The following is a 24,387-nucleotide window of genomic DNA, read 5'->3' as shown; positions in this document are numbered from 1 at the left end:
TTTGTTCATGTTTTCCGTTTCCTTCATTAATAGTTAATATTTTTATGTTGCTTTTTTTTTTTTCCTGTCTTGAATTGTATAAGTTACAAATTGTCGAACTTATAAAATATATTAGTTTTTTCATGAACCACATGAGTATGGATATTTAATTCTGTTAGCCATGTCTATAAATATTGCCTTGTATATATATGTTTAGAGTTTCATCTAGAAATATTTAGCTAGGTGTTTTTTTAAAAATCTAATTATTTAAAAATGTTTCCTTTTAAACGATTGTATATTTCAAAGGTGAGTTAAGTAAGTTTACTTTTTAGTTTATTAGCAAACAAAGGTGTAATGAAAATTGACCCTTGAATGAAACTTAATATTTTGCTACAATGTACTTAGAAATACATTTTAAAATGGAATATTTTAGTAAAGTGTTATTAAGAAAGTGAATATATAAGAATATATTAAGAAAGTGAATATGAACAGAACTTCTTACTTTCAGATTGTTCTGTATGATAAAAATAGATATATTTTGAGAGTAATCTTCCAACACAATTTATATATGATATTAAGGATTTTTATGCAAGGAGTGTTTAGTATTCTAAATTAGATATGTTTTATTTTCTTCACTTGAGAATTGTCTATATTAAGAAAGTACACTAAGATTCAAACATGATTATTAGATAGATATCTAGTAAAAAATGTATTAGTTTTATCAAGACCTAAAGTGAAAGAAGGAAATGTTGTAAGGAAGATACCTAGATTTTAATTACTACTTTCACAAAAGGAGATTTGTAATAATTCTGAAGAAAGGTTTTCTTAGGTAATCAAAACAAAGTAATATAAGGAATGAATAAAATTTTAAATTTCTATCAACTACACCCAAGAAATGATTCAACAGAAGTATACAAATTGTGCATTTAATATTTTGTTCATAAGTGCAGGTTAGTGTTAAAAAATCCAATCAGCTTTGTTAATCCAAGACATCTTATACCACTTTTGTATTTCTCCTGTCAAAGTTTTAAATGTCAAACTTTAAAGGAACTGTGTATATTTTTAATTTCTATAAGGTATTTATATATTTTTATATAATAATTATTATATTAAATATCTATAATTATTTCTAATATAAAATCTTTTAAAATTTAATCTGTTTAATATCAGATATCGTGGAAACTGCAGATTTTAATGTGTTTTAAAAATACATTTTATTTATTCTGTAAAGTTCATATTCCGTTTCAAGATTTAAAATTAAATTTTATTCTTTAAGTTTTTTAAATTTACCTATTTAAAGCTTAATTTATCAACCTGACTTTTCTTTCAGGTAGAAATTTACTGATTATTTATTCTTTTAAATGACTACTAATTAATCTAATTTACATTTATATAACTTATTGTATAATATTAAGTACTATATTTCCTTTTTAGGCCAGAGAATAATTCTGAAAATTTAGAAGAAACAGTTACTGGTCCTGAAGCAAGTTATAATACAGCTATTAACACTGAAGAATATTCTGAAGAAGATTTTATTATTGATCGGACTCCTTCTGAATCAGGAAGTGGTAAGTTTCCATCAATAAGTTGAAATTTAACTGTAAATAGGTACTCCTAAAGAGTTAGATGAGTTTAAATATTAAGTTCTTTTGATATTGTTAAGTGGATTTCGTAATTGTTTCTGTATGCAATAGAGCTTCAGTATTAGTAAATATTAACGAGAAGGCTATTGTAATTTTTTAAAACTATAGTTTGAACTATCTTATTCAATTTGTTTATTTTATTAAACTCTTTTTTTCTTATTTGTATATATGTAATGAAAATATTTTTCAAAGCATGTTTATGAATATTTGCTCTATTTGAATAGGATCCCTTCTAAGAAATTTAAGCTTTGATATAATTAAAAACAATGTCTAAGAGAAATAATTATTCATTTCACTCAAAAAATAAAGCATGAATAGAAATGGCACATATAATTACATAATAAAGTTTTAAGGTTTAATTTATTATGTTATTATATGCGCTATAATATTTCACATATAATAACAAATAATTTTATTTCAAAATATATATAATAGTGAATTATATACTATAGTAATTCACTATTCTATATATAAAAATATATATAATGGTGAATTATATACTATAATTCACTATTCTATACATTTTTAAAAATTCCTTAGTCTGGAATATTTTTGTCATAAAAATACATACTTACGAAATGGAAATTTTTAAAAAAATTTATGCTTCTGTGCTATTGTTTACTATAGTTGGCTGTAGTTGTGTGCTTTCATACTTAGAGTGATTATTGATAAAAACTATTAAGTGTTTTTTATTATGGATTCACAATCTCTTCTCACCTTCTCGTTTTTTTACATATAAGTAGCAAACTTACCTTATAGACTATTACTACAAAATACTTCAAATTGTTGTTGCAATATCTTTACACAATCATTTGAACAACATCTTGGAGATATTGTATTACATTTTGTGCTAACTGGGGATAAATAAGTATGGGAAAAAAAATAAACTGTTCAAGCATTTCAGAGATTTTATGACAAGTTGCATATCCAAACTAGAATATGGGGAAAAAAAAAAAAAAAAAAAGGGGGGAATTTACTTCAAAGCACCTTCTGAAAATTACTTATAAAATAGGCTACTTAAGAATGCAATGACTAAAAAAATGTTCCAATATTATCACACAGCAAATTTAGAGGTATACAAAGATTATTTGTTTTTCAATTTTAAATATAATTTTAACATAAAAAATTTCTTATCAAGTTACTTCAATTAATTATAGAAGATGTTAACTGAAATTAATCTGCTTCAAGCATATCATAATTTTGAATTTATAATCTGATTCCATTTTAATTATAATAAATGAATCTTGTTTTTTCTCGTGAAAGAAAAAAATTCTCTAGATGAAATTCGCAAAACAGTATTTACATACATATTTTGTTTTAAAATTTATTTTTTTAACTGTCCAACAGCCTTTCGATAATTACATCACATTTATTCAAATTATGTTTGAGATCAATTTTTTAGCTATTAAGATAAGCTAATGTGTATCATTGAAATAAATATAATTGTAAATTTAATTTTAACCATAAAGTATGTAATAATATTGTTAATTTTTGTTTTATATTAAATATGAGGTTCTTGTCTGTATTGGCCCCTTAATTTTGAACTTAATTAAATGTTCTTTATTATTCTTATTGTATAGAAGATGAGCTGGATCCAAGTTCAAAATCAGATTATTCAGCTCAATCTGATGAAGGATCTTCATGTTCAGGTAAGAATATTTTGTTTTGTTTGCTTCATAATTTTATTATAAATTATATTTCTTTTTAACCTTTGATCAAAACTTTTGCTCATGTTATAATTGAGCTACAGCTTATGTTTTGAATGAACTTGCCATTAAGCACTAATATAGGATCTCTAAATATTGGATGGAGCATCAATTAATTTTAAGTAATGAGAAATTTTAGAGTGTACGAGGAGAGGGGTTTATTCATAATCTATTTAATATATGGTATTTGATATAACAGTTTTTGGACTATTACTCATATTTACATTTATTTTTATACCTCAAGAAATACTGAAATATTTTGTTGCTATTAATTTACAGTTTTATAAATCTTATTTTCATCTTGGGTAAATATAAGTTAAAATTGTATTACAAAATTATCAGTTGGCAATTTAACTGTGCACAAAAAATTTATGAGGCTTCTAAAAGTTAAAACAGGACGAGAATTTCTTGTCCTCTTTCATGAAACCTTTGTTATACAGGTGGATACTTTGTTATTCAGATCAAAATAATGGAAATGCCTGTGAATAAAAGTGACATTTTTGAATGTGCGCGGTAAGCATTAAAATATAATAATAGCCACCAGTTTTTTTTTTTATAAATGGCAATGTATAAATTCTCGTAATATGTGTCAGCTTTATTGATGTTCTGCAATTCTTGGATTTTTTGAAAAGCATAAAATGTCGGACCAATTCGACTTTCAAACAGGACAAATTGTAAGAGCCCATCTAGCTGGAGCAAAATCTAGCAGTGGTAAAAGCGGTGCTGCATACTGACACTTAATCCTCTAGTGGTGTATCATTTTTGAACAAATTAGAGTTAAATATAAGAGCAGCGAAGTAAGAATTAAGACACAAATGAATCAATCGCATACCTGTTTAGCTGGAGACAGCAGGAAGAGAAGTAATTTTATTTAGTGAGCACACCTATATATAGCATACAGAATTGCTCATGCTGCCATCTATTGGCACATTGTATAATTAAAAACTAACATTTTAACACTCCCACTTTAATTTTAAATTATATACACAATATACAGAGCAAACCAGAAACTTGATTAATATGCACATAAATTAACAAACAGATATCTAAATCATGTTTACAAAACACATATAAAAAAAAAACTTGGTTATAAACATAAAATAATCCAACACTTATATCCACCACAGTTCTAAAATAATCACATATCAGCTTGCATCAGTTATAGTGTCAAACCCACTGATTGAGCACACAGCTCGTGTTTTGCTCGTGGCACAGTTTTTGTTAAAAAATCTGCTATCATCTTAGCATTTGGCATTCGTTCCACAGTAATCTGACCACTCTTTTTCACTTCCTGCACAAAGTGATGTTGGATATCAATATGTTTGCTCCGTGTATGGTACATATTATTTTTACTTAGGTTAATGGCACCATTGTTATCACAATACACAGTTATTCCATTAACGTGTGCAATTCCCAAGTCAGTCACAATTTTTCCCGAGCCATATAGCTTCCTTGGCAGCAGCAGACAGAGCCATGTATTCAGCTTCTGTTGTACTTGTTGCAACTGTAGGTTATCTTTTACTAGACCATGACACAGCTCCACCACCTATCATGAAAACATACCCACTAGTAGATCTTCTATCTGCTACGTCACCTCCATAATTGGAGTCACAGAATCCGATAACGTTATCACCATGGTCTTTAGTATAGCTGAGCGTGGCTCCTGTGGTCCCTCTAAGGTATCTCATGATACGCTTTATAGCAGTCCAGTGTGTTTTGCTAGGACTGTTGCAAAATTGGCACATTAAATTCACTGCAAAACTTATATCTGGCCGAGTTGCCTGAGCAGCATAAAGGAGACTTCCAACTGCCGCTTGAAATGGAATTTTCCTCATATCCACATTACTATTTGTAAATTTATTTAATGAACTGTTACAGTCCAGAGGTGTTGCGACAGGATGTGACTCATGCATGCAGTACTTGCGAAGCATACTCTCTAAATACTGAGTTTGATTCAGGCTAATAGACCCATTTTTCCTATCGCGTTCAATTTTAATTCCTAAGCAATAATTTGCAGTACCTAAATCTTTCATTTCAAATCTCCTTTTAAGTTCATCTTTAACCTAGTTTTTAAGCTTTACAGAATTACTAAAAATTAGCAAATCATCAACATAAATGGTTACTATAACTAGATCATTTTGATCTCTTTTAATGAAAGCACAGCTATCAAAAGAACTTTGTCTCAATCCCATTTCAACCAAACCCTTTTCCAAAGTTTTATACCAAAGCCTGCCACTTTGTTTTAAGCCATCTAATGCTTTATTTAATTTTCGAACCTTCTTTTCATGATTTCTTTCATAGTATTCATTAAAACCCTCCGGTATTTTCATATAAATTTCCTCATCTAAAGTTCCTTGCACAAAAGCCATAACTGCATCCATTTGATCAATTTCCCAATCATAAATAGCTGCATATGCTAACAAAACTCTTAATGTAACATAACGAACAACTGGTGAGAATGTTTCATTATAATCTATCCCCTCAATCTGTGAGAAGCCCTTAGCTACCAACCGACTTTTATACCTTTCAATCTCGCCCTTGGAGTTTTTCTTAATTTTAAACACCCATTTACAGTTTACAATGTTTTTATTATTAGGTTGGTCTACAATTTCCCACATTTTATTTTTGATATGACCCAATATAGTTTCAGTTAGAGTCTCTCCAATGATTCCCATCAGGACCATTCAATGCCTCTTCAATTGTTTTAGGTTCTAGACAACAATCATTTATCATTGCTGCCAAAGCTTTTACATAACACATACGATTTAAATTGGGCATTTGCAAATCTAGCATACCATTCATATCAAAATCCTGATAACGATTTGGAATTTTTGTCTCTCTGTATGGACGAGTCAATACAGGCAGAGAATCATCAATTGAATTGTCTATATTTGTGTTATTATCAATAGCATCATCACTATGAGAAATAACATTATCTGGCAAATCAGTTTCAGCATTATCATTTCTTAACCTTTCTGTTTCATTATTGGAATCATTATTAGTCTCATTGTCTGAAGAATTAGATATACTCCCACTGAATAAAGAGTCATCATAAAATTTAGGCTTACCATCATTCATTAGATTATACATTTGATTTTCTAAAAAATGTACATCTCGCACATTTATTATTTCATTAGTTACAGGATCTATCAAACGATAACCTTTCCTGTCTTGGCAATACCCTATAAACATCATTTCCCTTGCCTTAGCATCCCATTTTGTTCGCTTTTCTTTAGGGATATGAACAAATGCACGACACCCAAAAACTCTTAAGTACTCCAAGTTTGGTTTATCTCCACTCCATTTTTCATAAGGAGTCATACCTGTAACTGCCACTGTAGGGGAAACATTTTTACAATGATTAGCAGTTTGAACAGCTTCTGCCCAATATTTTTTATCAAGATGAGCATCAGTTAACATTGATCTTGCACGTTCTACAAGAGTACTATTATTCCTCTCAGCTACCCCCATTTGCTCAGGTGTATATGGAATAGATTTTTGATGCTGAATCCCTTTCAATTCTAGATATTTCATCATCTCATTATTTATGTATTCTGTTCCATTATCTGAACGCAATACCTTAATTGACCTGCCAGTTTGTTTCTCAACATGTGACTGAAATATCCTAAATTTCTCAAACACTTCTGATTTATGTTTTAAAAAATAGACAAAAGTCATTCGTGACAAGTCATCAATGAAAGAAACAAAATATTGAGAACCACCAATTGATGCGACATTCATTGGCCCACATACATCTGTATGCACAATACCCAATATCTCTTTGGCACGTTTAACCTTTCCCTTAGAAAACGGCTGCTTATGCATCTTGCCCTTGATACAGGAAGTACAATCAGGCAATTCTCCACTAAAAGTAAACCCTTCGACCATATCCTTCAGCTTTGTCATTCCCGCTTTACTTAAGTGACCTACTCTTTTATGCAATAAATCATTTGAAATATTGTGAGTTATCAAGGCCCACTCACTACTTATATCTAGTGAATATAAATTGTCACCGACACCTGTCCCACTAGCAACTAAATGCTTGTTTTTATAGACCAAACACCTTTCTCCAGTAAATGTGCTAACCATTCCAAAAGTTTTATTTAAATACTTAATAGACTAAATTAGCTGTTAATTTGGGTACATCGAAGACATTACTAAAAGTTACATGCACTTTCTCTCCATTTCAAGACAAGAGGAAAGTTACATTACCAACGCCCTCAACTTCTATCACTGAACTCCCAGTTTTAATTAATTTTACGTTAGGCTTAGTATAGTCATCAATTAATTCCTTGTGTGGAGTCATATGATACGAAGCACAAGTATCCATAAACCAAGCATTAGTATTTGGATTAGAGCCGCTAACATACACATCTGCCATGTAAGCTTCCTCCCTCTTTGGTTGTTTTGTCCTAAAATCTTTTCTTTTCTCACATTTCCTTTCATTATATGTAGCCTTAGAACAATCTGAGCTTTTGTGCCCATATAGGTGACATTTAAAACATTTACCCTTAAAAAATTTCTTATACTTTTCATTAACAAAAGCTTTTTCCCTATTAGCTTCTACTTGGGGCTTTACATCTTCAGCTAATAATCTATTTCTTACATTATCCACAGTAATTTCCTCACCACAATTTTTTAATGCCATAATGAGTGGCTCAAATCTATCAGGTAAGTTTGCTAGAATTATCCCAGCAATTAACTCCTCATCAGGCTTAATGCCTGTAGATTTCAGCTGCTGATATAGCCCTATGCAAATAATCAGACATATCTTTACAGTCTGTATAGGGAGTGTTAACCAGTTCCTTTATTATTGAGACCTTTCTTATGATACCTTTATCCTCATAGGTTTCTGCTAACACTTGCCAAGCCAGCTTCCCACTAGATAATTACCTTAAGTCATTAAATATTGCCTCACTTACCCCCTCAACAATGTAAGATAATGCTTTTATATCCTTAGCAGTATCTTCTTTAACGCCTGCTACATAATCCCACAAGTCCTTTTTAATAAGATGCATTTTCATTGCAAATTTCCAATCCATATAATTAGCCCTACCAATTAACTGCCTATGATTGAATGAACCTTCCCCCCCAGGCATGCTGAATCCTAATTTTTTTTAACCCTAATCAAGCAAGACAAAGTTCCTTTGAAAGCAATTTTAATAAATTTTCTATTAAAATTAATTTATTTTCATATAAGAATTTGCTTAATTATTTAATTAAAAATGCAAGATTACAGTAAAAAAAAAATCATGAATCATAGTATCACATATACACTTAGGCCTACTACCATGTGGCTTTCCACGTGTCCTTCATTTAATTCAAGAAAACATTTATCATATTTATCTTACAAAACATCTTATTCTTAAAGCTCTTCTGGCCCCATAACCTGAACAAATCAGAGTTAAATATAAGAGCAGCGAAGCAAGAATTAAGACACAAATGAATCAATCACATACCTGTTTAGCTGGAGACAGCATTTAGTGAGCACACCTATATATAGCATACAGAATTGCTCATGCTGCCATCTATTGGCACATTGTATAATTAAAAACTAACATTTTAACAATTTTGACATCTGAGCGGCCACTGTTCCTTTAAAACTTTCATGATGCTCTAGCAAAATCACGTTTGATCTACAGTTACAGATCCAGCTTTCACTAAGTTTCTCTATCGTCGTTGACCAGAATGTGTAATGAAATCGGGATTTGATGCTGGAATGCTGTGATCCTGAAGCTCTGACAAATTTTGGTGCTCTGGGCTGGAGTAAATAAAATTTAAATAATAAAAAATTATCTTTTGTAAGTTTATTTAATATCAAATTGTAGTAATTAATTTAATTAAATCAATGCAACAGAACCTATCTAAATACTTCGTATTTTATTTACCGTTTTCTAAATTATTTAATTCATAAAATATACACCTGTTTACTTATAACATAAAAGCAAAATTATTGAAATTCACATATATATCATATTATACTCGTATATTCAACTAATATAATACACAAATCATAACAGCGATGTGTGTGTGTGTGTAAATATGTAATAATTTCGCTTTAACTGCAGTCTTAAAATTAGTTTTGTAAACATTTGAACACTGATTACACTTTCTTTGCTGCATTCGTTTTTTCTCTGTGGTTCTGAATCTACATGTACTTGAAACGAATCGGAGGAGAGATGGGGGACCATGACCCCCCCCCTCTCCAAATCGTGGGCAATATTTTGTAGTCTGGAATATTGTCGTAGAGTTGATCGCATTTGTGCATTGACCAAACTAGTTGAATGATTGATATAAAATAAGAGCTTTGATAGATGTTTATTAGTTTAAAGAAATAGATAAATTGGTTTATTTTTTTCATTGTCTTTTTGTGGGTATACATATCCAATCTCAAACGCCATAAGGAACTCTCTGGTAAAGTCACTGCTAGGAACACTAACCATAATTCATTCTATACAGTTGAGTCAAAATGGCATTTTCTGAAGAATACTTACTATATAAACAGTGTTATATGGCCGAAACTTTCTTAAGTGTAATAATGATGACTGGCAATCAGTTCAGGAAGATTTAAGTAACGATTTGCATTAATACTTTTCCCCCAATGAAATTAATGGATTAAAGTTTGAAAATATCATTTCTAATTTGTATTTAAAATCATTGAGTATAATGGCACATTTTAGTCTTAAACGCCTTACTCCTGATCGATTTGACGCTTTTCATTGACTCCCAAACAGTCATTTCAGGGATGAATATAGACTATCTCAGCTAATCTTTTGGTTTCAAGTTGTATAAATTTTGAATGCGTAACGTTTCTCTCGACCCCCCCCCCACTCTCTCTTATCAAGACGCTCTTATTTGGATTCTTTTGCTTTCTGATCATGAATTTAATAAAGAACTTTGTCATAAACTGCGTGATTGCAATAGAGAAACAGTGGAGTAGCTAGGTTAACAGGTGACATGAGCATATGATTTTTTCGCCCCAAATTGTCATCATTGATTTATGGATGGCACCCGGGTCATATTATCATTTCTTTTCATGTTAATTGATTTCAAAAAACAATATAAACCCTCTGTTTTGCCCCGATGTTGCCTCTAAGATTTGGCGACAGGGCATCTGTACAGTACCCTTATCCTCTAATTGCTATGCCACTGTACAGAAGTTTCACTTAATTTCAGAATTTTCTTAAATCATAAAATAAATCACGTTTTTATAAGCAAATAAATATTATAGCAAAAACAATGTGTTTTGAAATCGATTCCTTTCTTATTGATTTTTCTTTTAATTGAGAAAAGGTGAACAAAAAGTACAGACAAAAAACACGAAATAGAAATCTATTTTCCTATGTACTTACTGTGTGTCCATCAGGAAAACACTTCTTGTCAAATGTCATTTTACGGTGGTCGCCAAAGAAACAGGTTACTGTAGGAATAGTTCATTTCGCATATGCAGATGTTCATTCAAGTTCCTGTCATTCGTACGTTTAGCGCCAAATTGGCGATATTTGTTATTATTACATTTAATTTTTGAAAGCAAATTCAAAAAATAATCCATTAAGCTCAAAATTTGAGTACTCGGAATCTTGAAAGTATCTGATATTCGTGTAATATTCCTTAGAATATAATTCCTGTAATCTGTAATATTCTTCATTATCATTATAGCATTGGATAATATTTGGCAGTAAAGATTTAATAGAATTATTTCTCTACTATAGCATATGCTCATTAAATACCAGAAAAGAAATGAAATCGTAATAACCAAATATTATCAGATAGTATAATAGAATCACTATTTTTAATTTCAAATTAATTCTTTTTCGTTTAAATGTATAAGCTCAATTGCTTATAATTATTATTTAACACTAAGAGTAAGAGCTTAAATCAGTGTGTACGTGTATTTTTTTTAATTTTGGCAATAAAAAAAAAATAGAACTGAATTAATTTGTAGGTTTAAGGAAATAATTCAATATTTTCAATGAAATTAAAATGTAAAATATATTTCCTTTAAAAATAATTAAATTCAATGAACTCTGCAAGAACTTAAACCTTCAAAACAGTTTCCAAAGAATTCAAAATTAATAGTCAGTTTAATTTTTCCCATGCAAACAACTGAGCATAATTTGCTTAAAGTTTTAAAGGTTTATTATTTTAAAATTATAATCTGGAAACGAATCTTTGTATTTTTCAGTTTCATATATTGATCAATTCAATGTGTGATCTTCATTTAATCTATTAAAAAGTTATCTAAATTTTGTTTTATGGCAAATATTAAATTAAATTTCAGTTTATTGCATTAAATAAGTCTTCGATTCAGAAAAAAACTAGAAAAGTATATTATGATATCAATTTTTTAAAGAATGTGTCTTTAGTTTTAGTTGAAAAAACATATGGAAAATACTTTTATAATTAAATTTTGTGACTTATATACTTCTATAATTATTTTTGTGAATTTTTAATGTAAATCATTAAAAATTCACGACAAAGTGAAAAAACAAAACTGCCTTTCCAGAATATAAATGAAACGGTTGATTTTGTACTTTTATTATAAAAAAAAGCCTTAATGATACTTCAGGAACAGATTTATCTCGAAGACGAATGATCAATACCTTTTTTTAAAAAAAATCACTTCAAACTCACGCAAAAAAAAAAAAAAAAAAAAAAAAATCCGTTTGTCCTCTTCTATTCGAAAGGGTTCCTACCGTAACCTGTTTTATGACACCCGCTGTAAACATCGACGTTTGGTGTTAAGTTTTCTCCTGGTGGACATACAGTACAGAGCACAAAAATTTTATGTCAGTATGATAACAGCAAATCGCCGAGAGTTTTATCGTATCTTTCAATTGTAAAAAAAATGCAAATAAAAAAATCGTTGCAGAAAAAAGAGCAATTTTAAGAGGTACGATTGTTTTTAACTTCATGATATCAAACAAATGTGCCAGGGAAAGATTGATGATACAAACGAAACGAATAGTGTGTTTAGAATTGCCAGGACGAGAAAAATTCATATTAATGGACTTAATGATTCCCTATAAGGCAAAGGAAATCTCAGATGCTTCGGGCATCGAAATTTTTTTTCACCAATAATCGGTCACTAGACAAATTTCGGCTTCGAAACGTTATCGAGTTGAAATCATTGTGCGGCAAAATGGCTGTCAACAAAGTTGCTTAAAATTTATATTACTTATTATTCACTCCTCTGCAATCAGGAATGGGTTAAATTCTGGGCATGCGCCAGGGGCCCAGAAATGAATCTTCTTTTTTTTTCCTTCTAATTTCGTCTGAATTTTTTGAAATTTAAAACTGTTTACAAGTTTGATTTTATCCGGCAAGTTAATCCTCTCAATAATAGCAACGTCGATTCTCGCGAAAAAGGAAAATCGCTATAAACACGGAAAATCAATGATTGATGTAAATGATTTTACTGTTCGTCAGGGAATTCTGAGACGACCACATTTCGACGATTTCATCGCATTAAGGCGTGAGACGCGGAGCGATAAGCGCATTTCCCGTATTCATCTTTGACCTTGGATTTCCCCCATCAGATACTTTTTAGTTCATTTTTTTTCCACTTGTATGAGAGTATTGTGTTATTTCTGACAGTATTTTATTTTAACTATAAATTTCGTATTGATATGGCTAGTTCAAGTGGCAAAAAAGCTTTCATGCGAGGTGCGAAGAAAATTTTACATAATATCATTAAATATTGTGACCTAGAAGCAGAAAAAGGGGAATTAAAATATTGTTGAAAAACTTTAATAACATATAAAAAGGAAGCATTTTAATATAAAAAAGATCAGTATTTTGTAAAAAAGTAATTACCAAATTTTAGGAACATAAATTTTTTATTCTGCATAATTTAATGTTTGTCCCTTACATTAAATAGAAATTGCTGTGTAATTTTTTTCGTCTCATAAAATCGCAAGTCTTCATTGTTAAATGTAAAAATCTCTTCCTTTCATCTTTCCTCTCGCCCCTATTTTGTCGAATTAAACCCATCCTAAGGCATGCGCAAAAGCGCGGAGGGTTTTACAATCCGTTGTTAAACAGTACGTAAAATTTTTTCAATGACGGTTCTTTTTAGTCTTTCGGCTTAAAAGATGTTGTTAATCTAATAATATCTCTTTTAAAAATATTTATAGTTTTTATATTTATTATTTATATTTCTACTTTTAAAATTATTTATGGATTTAATTCTCTCATTATATTTTTGTTCGCTGGAGCTTATAAATACTGCATTTCATTTGGCTCTTCTTGTTCATTCATTCATTTTTTTTTTTTTTTTTTTTTTTTTTTTTAAGAAAAAGGGATAATTTTAATTTTCCGTGAACAAGGCTGCAATTCAGAAACTTGCCGTTGGTAAATTACTTCAATTTTTAAATAACACTGCGGCATACGTTGTATAGATTGAAATCCCCCTCAATCTGATTCTTTCGAGAAATGTATCGTATATAAACGCTTGAAAAGAGATTTTTCTTTCACTTCGGAATCGAGGAAATAAGCTAAGTATCGTTTAATATGTCATTGTAGATTTGGATAATGTTTGAACTAAAATAATAAATGGAATTACTTTTTTATATTTTAACAATGTTCACCGTGCTTTAGAAAAGAAAATAAACAAATTTCCTGAAAAGTCTAGCACCATTTTCGCTATTTTATTAAATAAATTGCAAAATAGTAATTTGCTTCTTTATTTAAAATTGAACGTAAAATTTTTGCCATTTTTCTTTTCATTTTTTTCTGGCAGTGATTGCGATATCAGATTACTGAATGGTATATATAGATTTAATAGGAATAATATGATAATTCCAATTACTAGGAATAGCTGAAATGGTACTAGTAGTTAATAAAGGTGTGTGTATGTGTGGGCGCGCGCGCTCTGCAGGCTTGTCCGTTTGGTTGTATGGTATTTCTGCTCGATAAATTTCCCCCTTTCCGCTCAAGTGTCAAGAAAGGCTACCACATTATAAACTCTATCTTTGCATGTAAGATTTGGCGATTTTACAATGTACGCCAAATGTTAATCAACTGACTATGAATGAGAAAGACACTCCTTATCTCTGATAACGAAACGAAACTTCCTTGAGAAAAATACTGATGACCCTTACCACGTTTCAAACGAGTGTTGAATATAATAAATATAAAGTGTGAGAAATTTGCTTCAAAAATGTATTTATTAAAAGGAATAAGTTTATAATTTTCCCACATGGAAGACATTTATAAAAATTATAATTCTTATGTGCATAATACAAATTTAATCTAATAAAATGAATTATAATTTTTAGTTTTATGAGGATTTAATATTTATATCTCTTACGGTTTAACTTTATTTAACAAAATGAAAAAAAAATACATAGAAAGGGCTTTAAATTCAAATTTAAATGGATATCAATGTTTAGTTCTTTCTATATGTATGTATGCTTTTATGTATTTACATTTCACAAACTGATATTTGGAGCTACTGATAATGAGCTAATGTATTTTTTACGTTAAAGCTGTTCAAATAAGGTGTTTTTTTTGTTTTTAATAATATGATAGGAATCATATTAATAATTTTAAGGTCACTTTTTTTTTCTTCCTAAAAAAGCATTAAGGGGTTGACTTAGGGACATTTTTTTTTTTTTTTTAATATTGCATCTAAACATACTTCGAATTACAAAATTTCATTAAATAAGATAGGCAATTGTACAAAAAATGCAAAAATTAAATTTTTTTATATCCATCATAATTTCAAGAGTGAATTAGTATATATTTATTCTTATTTTCATCTATACAAAATTTCACATTTCTATCTAGAACATTTGTAGGGATATGCTTAGTTTTAAATTTCGAAGGACTGGCCACAAATGTGGAAGAAAGCGTTTATTTCGGAATGCAATTAGTACATCATCAAATCATTATGGCTTTAAAAAAATTTGATAATAATAGCGTTGTTTTTTCACTCTTCGGCAGTTGCACTATCGTCTTTATAAAGAAGGGAAGAGAAATTTGGGGAACTGAACATTTAAACCATCTCAGAGACTTACTGGAATACTCAGCAAGAAAAACATTGTTTTTGTTGCAATGCAAAATCAAAACTTTTTTTTTCTGAAAAATGTTATTTGGAGAGACGAATGTTGCTTTAATCTAGATAGAAACATTAATTTGAAAAAATTTCACGTTTGGAAAAGTGAAGACAATTTTTCGTGCAAGAAATTCATCATCACTCGCAGTTTTCTGTTCATATGTTACAACTGCCGTTTTTAGAAGTTCTTGAGTTGGTCTCATTTTCTACAAAAGTATATTGTATAGTAACGATAGATTCAGTTAATTTTTACTGGGATTATATTTGAACTAAGAAATGAATTAACTTTATCTATGGATATTTGATAAATCTTTGCTGACTAACTCAAAAAGCCAGTCCTCATGTTACATGAACTCAATCACATATGCTCAAGCATTATGAAGTTAATGTAATTCTGCATAGGTGTTGAAGGTGTTAATTTGGAACCAATTTTTAAGCACTTTAATTAATAGAGTATCATTCTATTTTTTTTAAATGTAATGAAAGATAATTAATGTTATGTTTTATCAAAGGAAAGATAGAATTTCAACAGCTTGAAATTAAGCATGTTATATCCTTTGAGAGTAAATTTTATTGACCATAGTTTAGTACATATTAAAGTATAATTTTATTCAAATGCTTTAAAGATAAGGTTAGGTTATTCTTTTTTTTGGGGGGGGGAGGTCCTCCAAAAAGGGCTTAAATTGGAATTAAAATTATTTCCTGAATTTAAAGAGGTCTATCGTAGCTCTCAGAAAGCAGTTATAAACATTATCATCAATTGAAATTGGAAAAGACTAAAGCAAAAAGATAATAATTAATATAAAAAGCCACCAATCAATAGAAAAATTAAGGCTGTATTCTTTTATATCTTGGGGAACAAACGAATAAAAAAGGAAATGATATCGTTCATAAAATATCAAACTTGAGCTCAGATTTTATATGCTGATATGAGCTTGAAAATCAAAACCTATTTTCCATTGTTGAGCTTAAAAAAATTAGTGATGTAATTTGTGGAATCATTTTCTTTAATTGATCCGATGAAACAATTTTAATAGGCTATATTTTTTTTCTACATTAAAGCGTATTTCTCAGAGTGTTTATTACATTTTTAAAAGTAAATAAACTGCAAAAAAATTTACTGTTGTTCCTTTATTGAAATTATTTTTCTGTCAGATTTTATTAAAAACTATTTTGGTGTTTCAAATATGACAAACTTCCCTTATTTCTACTATTTTGAAAATACTTCTATTAAAGTAAGCAATATCAAACTAATTTTTTTTCTTAACCAATAAATATAATTACGAAGTTAACAAAATCTATAAAATGATGTGGAACGCACTAATCATTCTATTTACTGGCCAATTACATTAGATTTTTTGTTGTTGTTGTTAATTGATATAGTTGTATCACTAAAACCTGAATTTGAAGTCAAAACTTATGTCTTGTCGTACCTAAAAATTCAATTCCATGTGTATTAGATATCCTATTTTATCCAAGATATAGTATTCAAATTTCGTATGTGAAAATGTCCTCTTTAGGCATCTATTTTCTTTATCTTTTTTGTAAAATATAATTATTTATCAGATATAAGACATTTCTTTGCATAAAAGCAGAATTGATTTTGTAAATAGAATTTACATGATTTAAAATATTTTTTAAAAGAATATTTAACAAAAAAGGGAGTTGAAATAAACAAAAGTAGGTTTTTCCAAACTAATGTATTGAAAGAAAAAGGCAAAAGAATTCTTGAAATCTATAATGTAAAACTGGCAGATAATTGGCAGAATCCCATGATCAAATTAATCCACTTATGTACATTTTTTTACTTAAATTTCTTTTTCATTACGAATCTAATTTCAATAAATGTTGAGACAATTTTACTTTGACATAAAACATGAGTACTATTGAGATTAAAAAACATAAAATGACATGAAAGCTAAAGAGATAAATAATTTTTTTGGCACTTTTATATCTACAGCAATTATTATTTTAAAAATTTGATATATCTATAGTTTTTAAAGCCAAGTTTTCAAACATTATTTCTAATTTCTTTCGGTTATATTACAAATATTTGACTAATTAACAATTATTATAAAAATTTGCTATTCTAAAATTATGTATCTATAGTTTTTAGCGACAATTTTTCAAAGTTATTTCATTCTTTTTTACTACATTACAATCAGGATAGATATTAAATGAATTTTTTTCAATATTTAGTTTAAATTATAGCTTTGCATCGTATAATATCCACAAAAATCAAATAGTTCGAAAGGAGCGGTTATAAATTCAATAATTATTTTATTTTCATTGCTAAACATTTCAAATATTGATAATTTGGACATTTGCTTCTCATACATTTATATGAAGGGGAAAAAAAACTTTGTTTTATTTTCCGCTGAAGACAATTTTATTGAACTTACATAAATTGTTATAGAATTATTCTATTTATAAGAAAGTCTCTATATTAAAAACATTTTCTACAACTGAAATATTTACGGACTATTTTAAGAATGAAATTCTTTCTTCATAATAATAGAATTAATTATCATTTATTGCAAGATATATTAATAAATTATCGCCATTCCATTGTCACCAATTAGCCCGACCGGAAATTCCGCTAATGAAAATTAAAAACCGTCACCCGCGCCAAGTTTTCTTGCCAAAGGTCCAAATCCCAGTAAACCTACGATGCAACAGCGGTAGGGAATAATTTATCGAGCGCAAATGCTCAATTCCCGACCGTTTGGCCTATAGCTACCAAATTTGCACATAAATAGGCTGAAGGCTGGAAATGTGCATCTTAGAATGATTTTTTAACTTTAAATTAAAATTTTAATTAAGAATTTAGAACTTCTAGAAGATATTTTTTTATTTAAAAGTGGAAGCTTTCAAGAGTATTTCGCAGAATGTGATTCCTTAGGACCAAAAGGTCTGTGCAAAATTTAAACTTCATAATTTTTTAAAGTATACTTATTATCCGAAATCAAATAAAACATTATTTACGTCATTGAAAGTAAAACTGGGAACTGAATTTTTATCTATCTCTACAAATAATAAAGATGAATGGGTTAGTGTAGGCACTTTGCAGGTCTGACCGTTTGGTCTGGATATGCCAAATCTGGCATATATCTACTATGGAGGGTGGAAATACGCACATCGGAGTAAATTTTGTAAATCTTTAATTAGAATTTTATTTAAAAACTAGGCTGTATTTTGGTGTTTTCTGCGATAGCTGTCGAAAATATTACCGCACATAGATAAATTTTACACCGTTTCAAAATTTTAAAAAATGTTTCTTAAATCAATTTAATAATCGTGCGAATTTTTCCTGGATTTTGGCAATTTTTTAATATGTTGCTTTATCCCCAACAATAGATTACATTGTTACCTTGAAGTTTTAACCGTTTTCATTGTTTCATCAATTATCTGATCGCGTGATTTTCTAGCATTATTGAAAAGTAAAAAAGGATTTTGTTTAATTTCTGTATTGTTTAAGAGACAGATGAAAAAACGATATTTTGAAATTCAGAAGTTAGATGAACCGTACATTTATGTTTTTAATAGTGGTGTGATGTCATGGGATTGATCTCCATTAAAAATGTTTATGTACACAGCAAATGGAGCGTATGCTAAACAATTAGAATAACACGATTTGAGGGAATCTTAAACATGAAGCTATATTTAACAAGTTAAGTGAAATGAAATATAATGAATATCATCTGCAAACCCGCTGATAGTCATAGCCGCCTAGATCTCTCTCATCGGTAGGAAAAGGATTTAGTAACATTACGTGACCTTACCCTAACAAGGGTGATTTAAAATTCAATGAAACGAAACGATAAATAATTAAACAATGCATCCTATAATATTTAAGCCACAGTCTGGAAAAATAAGTATTTACATTTTAAACTGGCATATAAAACACTTTTAGCAACAATTATTTCAGATGTTGCCTGATGAAATAGGTTGAAAGTCGAGCATATAAGTACTAAAGCTTGACATATATTTTTATTATTTAATTAAATATTTTAAGAAATAATAATTAAAAATAATAAATAGTAGAATTATTACGGTTACCTAGAAATGAACATCAGAATAGCATGTGCAAATTTCATTTCGTAAATGTTTAGTAATGTAAAAATATTTTCTTGAAAAAAAAATCATTAAGACATAGTTTCACAAAATATTTAACTTTTAACAAGCATTAATCACATAAAACCAGTTGGTCGTCAAAAGCGGCTAGTAACTAATAAAGTGCTAAATACATGAAGCATATTTCTTTGGATTCCTATTCAAGAGTATAAATCATTACATTTGGAAGATAAAATACTTATTTTTAATTAGAAATAGCCTTAGGAATTGATTTTTGTTGAGAAAAAAAAGTTAAGCAATGTAACAAAGATAGTAAGACAGTATTCGGGAATTATAGAAGACAGTTCAAATGCTAGTTTTATTCCTTGCGCAGCTCATTCTTTAAATATAGGTGACAACGTTGCTGCAGAAAGTTGTGATACAATAGTTCAATAATTTATATTTGTACAAAAATTATTCTTTTGTCTTTTTATCTGCATCCACTCATCGCTGGCAAATATTAAATAAAAATCTGGCGAATTGCAAAAATTCAGTTACTATTAATAAACTATCGGACACAAGATGCGGATGATGCAATACCTACTTTAAAAATTGGTTTTAACATAATTATAGAAGCTTTATCAGGAATAAAAGCATTTAAAGCAGAAAGAAACCCTGCTGAAGCTGTAGGTTTACTTTAGAAAAGGTTTTAAGAGTGAAATGGTGCTCATGAGAGTAGTTTGGAATGTCATTTTGTAGATAATAAATGAAACAAATTACTACAGTCAGTTGAAAGCACATTTTTTGAAAGAACTTCTTATTAAAATCATTAAGAATTTTTATTAGCAATTTTGAAATTTTCAATTAAAGAACAAGCTAATCCATAACAGTGTTAACTTTCAAGGATCATATTTATTAAACACATGCATGAAAAAGAATTCTTATTGAAAATTCGTTTTTCTTTCATAAAAAATTCACTTATAATATTTTTAATGTTATTTGTGACGAAAATTGCAAAAATTTCTAGAAGAAACAAAGCATAATTTAGAAATATTAAATATATTTTTAAAAAATTTAAATGCATTTAGATTATCAAAAAACACTTGACAAATTAAAAAACACGTGACAAAGTGATGAAGATGCTACAATATTTGACCGCTAACTAAAGCAGTTGTTATACTTGTAAAAGTCATTTGAGAAAAATTTAGTTGCCTAATTGAAATGCATAAGGCCTCGAAAAATGCTATTAACATTTTCTGGTATTGAAATTTGAAAATTTAATTGATTCTCCCCATAACGAACTCATCAGCAGAGTTAATTTTCCTTCACGAAAAAAGTAAAATCTTATTGCATGAATTCAGTGTCAGAAGACAGACTAAACTGCACGGCTTTACTGTACGTGGAATAAGATCAATTAAATAGCATTGGCAGGACTAAAATAATCAAAGTATTTTTTAGAAAAAAATCAACGGAATATTTTATTTTGATTTCTTATTTATAATTCGTTTATAAATTCTTGTAATATTTTTTCTGCGAAGCATTGTGCATTAGTTTTGTATAATTTTAAACATCATTAGTTAGCATCATTTTCAGTAGTCTCAAAAAACCGAAAAGAAGTTTTTGTATTGATTATAACTAATAAATAATTCTAAATCTATTAGAATATTATGTTATTTATTAATTGAAATGGTCGAAGGTTTGAAGTTTATATCCTTATTTAACAGAACACAGTTTCATTTATCTTGTTCTATTCCAATGGCACTTAGGGGCAAATTTTACCAGCAATATTTTAGGTACCTGAAAATATATTAGTTTAAACCTTGCAATTCTTGTTTTTATCAATATTTCTTTATCGTATTTCAATACATTTCAGTACTTAGAATCAAATTCAATCATAATTTTATCTTAATTAGTCGCTAAAAATATTTATTTATACGGCAATTATAATCAAAGCAATTTTGTTAGAAAAAGGCCTTTCTTTTATGCAATGAATAAGTTGTTTTTGTAATAATATAGATATTTATACATACGAATTATGGATATAAATTTCATAAATTCATCAACTGATTTAAAATTATATTAATGATTAATAATGATTAATTGAACTAATCAACTAGGTAATTAAAATAAAACAATAATGAAACGAAATTATTGTTAATAAATCTAATTATTAAAATATGCGAAATTACGTTAAAACATTGTATCGTTGTAATCGAAATTTATAAGTTCATATGTGGGATTCTTTTAGAAGGCATCCTAAGAAATTCCGTGCCTAACACGCTTAATCCGTCCCTGTCTGCAATTACCAACGCGTAGAAATGGCAAGTTGAGGGCTTTCGAAATTGATAAGTTTCTGTTATGTTAACACAACTGAATTTTCCTGGACATAAATCTATTACGATCAGCCTATTTTTATATAAATAGTACTATCCCTTTTTTTTTTTTTTTTTTTTTTTTGCACTGATTTATTGAAAGTCGCCAAGTTACACTATTATGTGCAGACCTTTCTTTAAAACAGTTTCGTCCCTTTAATACAGGGTTGGTTTGGGAGAAATGTCTCTCAGTTTTTCGGACACGTAAGAAATGCGAACCTTAGCAAGTGAATATTTTTTACTCTCCTTGTTGCGACGCCATTGCATTATTTCTCTTTGATCGCAACTGTGACTTCACAGTCCTTACGACGCAAGAGAAGTTGAAGTGACGTGATGAGGTGATCTGATTGGTCTGTCATTGTATAATATCCGATGTAATATACGCTTCTGTGTAGTTCTGTTTTGTATGTCTATTGCTTATGTTTGTCTGTCTCTGTGCTTTGTGTTAATAAAGTTATTTTAATTTGCATGAAATGAGCAGATCTATTTCCAATAACCGGGCATAAGATAATTGCAAAACCTGTAGGTTAGTTTTAACACTACTGTTGATGTAGGTTTTTCCAATTTATGACAGCTTGGGTTATTGATTTGAGTTACTCAACTAGCTGTAATATATATTGTGAATATTGGGTCGTCATGATCGACAAGTGAATCTGGAAACATGAAAAAAAATTATATTAATATTTCAACATCTAAACAGTACTTTATATTATTGAGTTTGGGAGAAAAAAATTTACTTATTAATTTATCAAACTTAAAATCAGCTTAATGTATTTTTCGGCATTTTTGGATCAGTGGCGCCTGTAGGAAGTAGCACATTGGATAAGACAGGTTGCAAAAACCATCATAAAGTTTAAAAATTGAATAGTTTCGGTTAAAAAAATTAAGGACTTTTTACTTTAACGTAAAATGAACATGAAATCCCAGTTTTTGTGCAGGATGACAAATGATCGGTCAATAAAACTTTCAGCGCCAATTTTAATATCTATAGAACCGGGAGCGAGTGTTTAGATAACGTTCCATACATTATTTTTTAGACGGAGCTAATCACTAAAGTGAATATTTTTAGCTTTTACTATTATCATAACGCATAGATGGAGATTCAAAAGTACTTATTTCCTAATGAATTTTTTATTTTTTATTTTGACGTGCTCTTGCAGATTAAATTTTATTTTTATTTTGTGCGAAATATATTATTGAAAAATATTATTAAAATATTTTTTAAAAATTCGTTAAAAATCAAAGCATAATTTATAAATTAAAACATTAGTATCATTGAAAAGATAATTTTTTTAGCTTTAATTTGATGCAAAAATCGATTTTGTGCTGTTATATTTTCTGAAGTTATAGTGACAAAACGCCGAAATTACACTTAATTTTTAATTAATTAAAAATTTAAAAAATAGCTTCAAGGTGCACATTTCCGATCTCCAAGATATATATATGCCAAATTTGATAACTGTATGTCAAACGGTTTGGTCTGCAAAGTGCCAATACACACACACACACACACACACACACACACACACACACACACACACACACACACACACACACAGCTTTATTTATAAGTACAGATAATAACATCGGGCTTTGGCCAAGGATTCCCGGCCACTTTGCGAAATGGCCAGCCAAAGTAGAATATACAATATTAATTGCAAGTACTTCGGACTTCGGACAAACTTCTTGGCCAGTTCGCGAATTGGCCGAACTTCGGGCTTTGGCGAAATGCGAAAATCATTGTTTTCGACCAAAATATGATATAAATATAGAATGAAAACTGCGCAGAGTTTTGTTTCACTTCGTTTTTATTTTTATGCAAGAGCACTGATAATGAAAGACAAAAAAAAATATTGAGATCTAACTTTCGAATTTCAATTTAGTCTTCGGAGGAAAAAGTTTCCTCTGCTTTCGATAATTTTATTAAATATATGCTCTTGTTTTAAATTAGGGCAGTGACATAACGATAGCTTTAGACGAATATTATTCTTTCGTCTTCATTGACTTACAAATGTAAATGGTCCCCAGGGCATAGTTCATTACTTCGTCTCGTAATCATTTTGACTTTCAAAAGTTAAATGAATGTACTAATGTTTTGTCTTAGTGCGACCTCAGACTAGCTCTCATTTCCTCTTCACCGCACTTAATTTTGAGGAAGCACACTTTTTTAAATGAAATAAGTATGAACTGATCTAATATTTAAGGATATTTGTTCTTCAAAGAAAATATTTTTTTCTACTCCGGTCTGCATTTATCAATAATTCGACAGCAGGCATATCTCATTTTCAGAGAAAGTTTTTATATATATATTTTCCTTTCTTATTCTTTCTATTATTCAAACAACGTAGAATTTAAATCGCTTCTGTCTGCTTCAGAATACTATCATTTAGTTTCCAAATTTTGATTTTGTGACTTCCGTATATAGGGACTTAAGTCATGTAAGGCCTCTTAGGCATGGGAAGTCCTTTTTTTCTGCTGCTCTTTAAACTAGCTCTATATGTAACAATCCAATTTAAATCCTTATTAATTTCCTAATTTCCATTTTAAATTAGTCCTTATTTATTTTAAAATCTTCG

At 29.1% G+C, this 24,387-nt stretch overlaps 1 protein-coding gene across 1 annotated transcript in view; it reads left to right on the top strand.

The window, feature by feature from the left end:
• Positions 1-24,387, top strand: part of LOC129960481 (ankyrin repeat and LEM domain-containing protein 2-like) — a 46,598-nt gene that overhangs the window by 3,567 nt on the left and 18,644 nt on the right. The window contains exons 2-3 of the mRNA XM_056073947.1: positions 1,414-1,547; positions 3,203-3,271. Coding sequence (XP_055929922.1) covers positions 1,414-1,547; positions 3,203-3,271 — 203 coding nt within the window. The remainder of the gene's footprint in view (positions 1-1,413; positions 1,548-3,202; positions 3,272-24,387) is intronic.

The sequence above is a fragment of the Argiope bruennichi genome, chromosome X2 (genome assembly GCF_947563725.1).
Source record: "Argiope bruennichi chromosome X2, qqArgBrue1.1, whole genome shotgun sequence".
NCBI lineage: Eukaryota > Metazoa > Arthropoda > Arachnida > Araneae > Araneidae > Argiope > Argiope bruennichi.
This window is presented reverse-complemented; position numbering and strand designations above follow the sequence as displayed.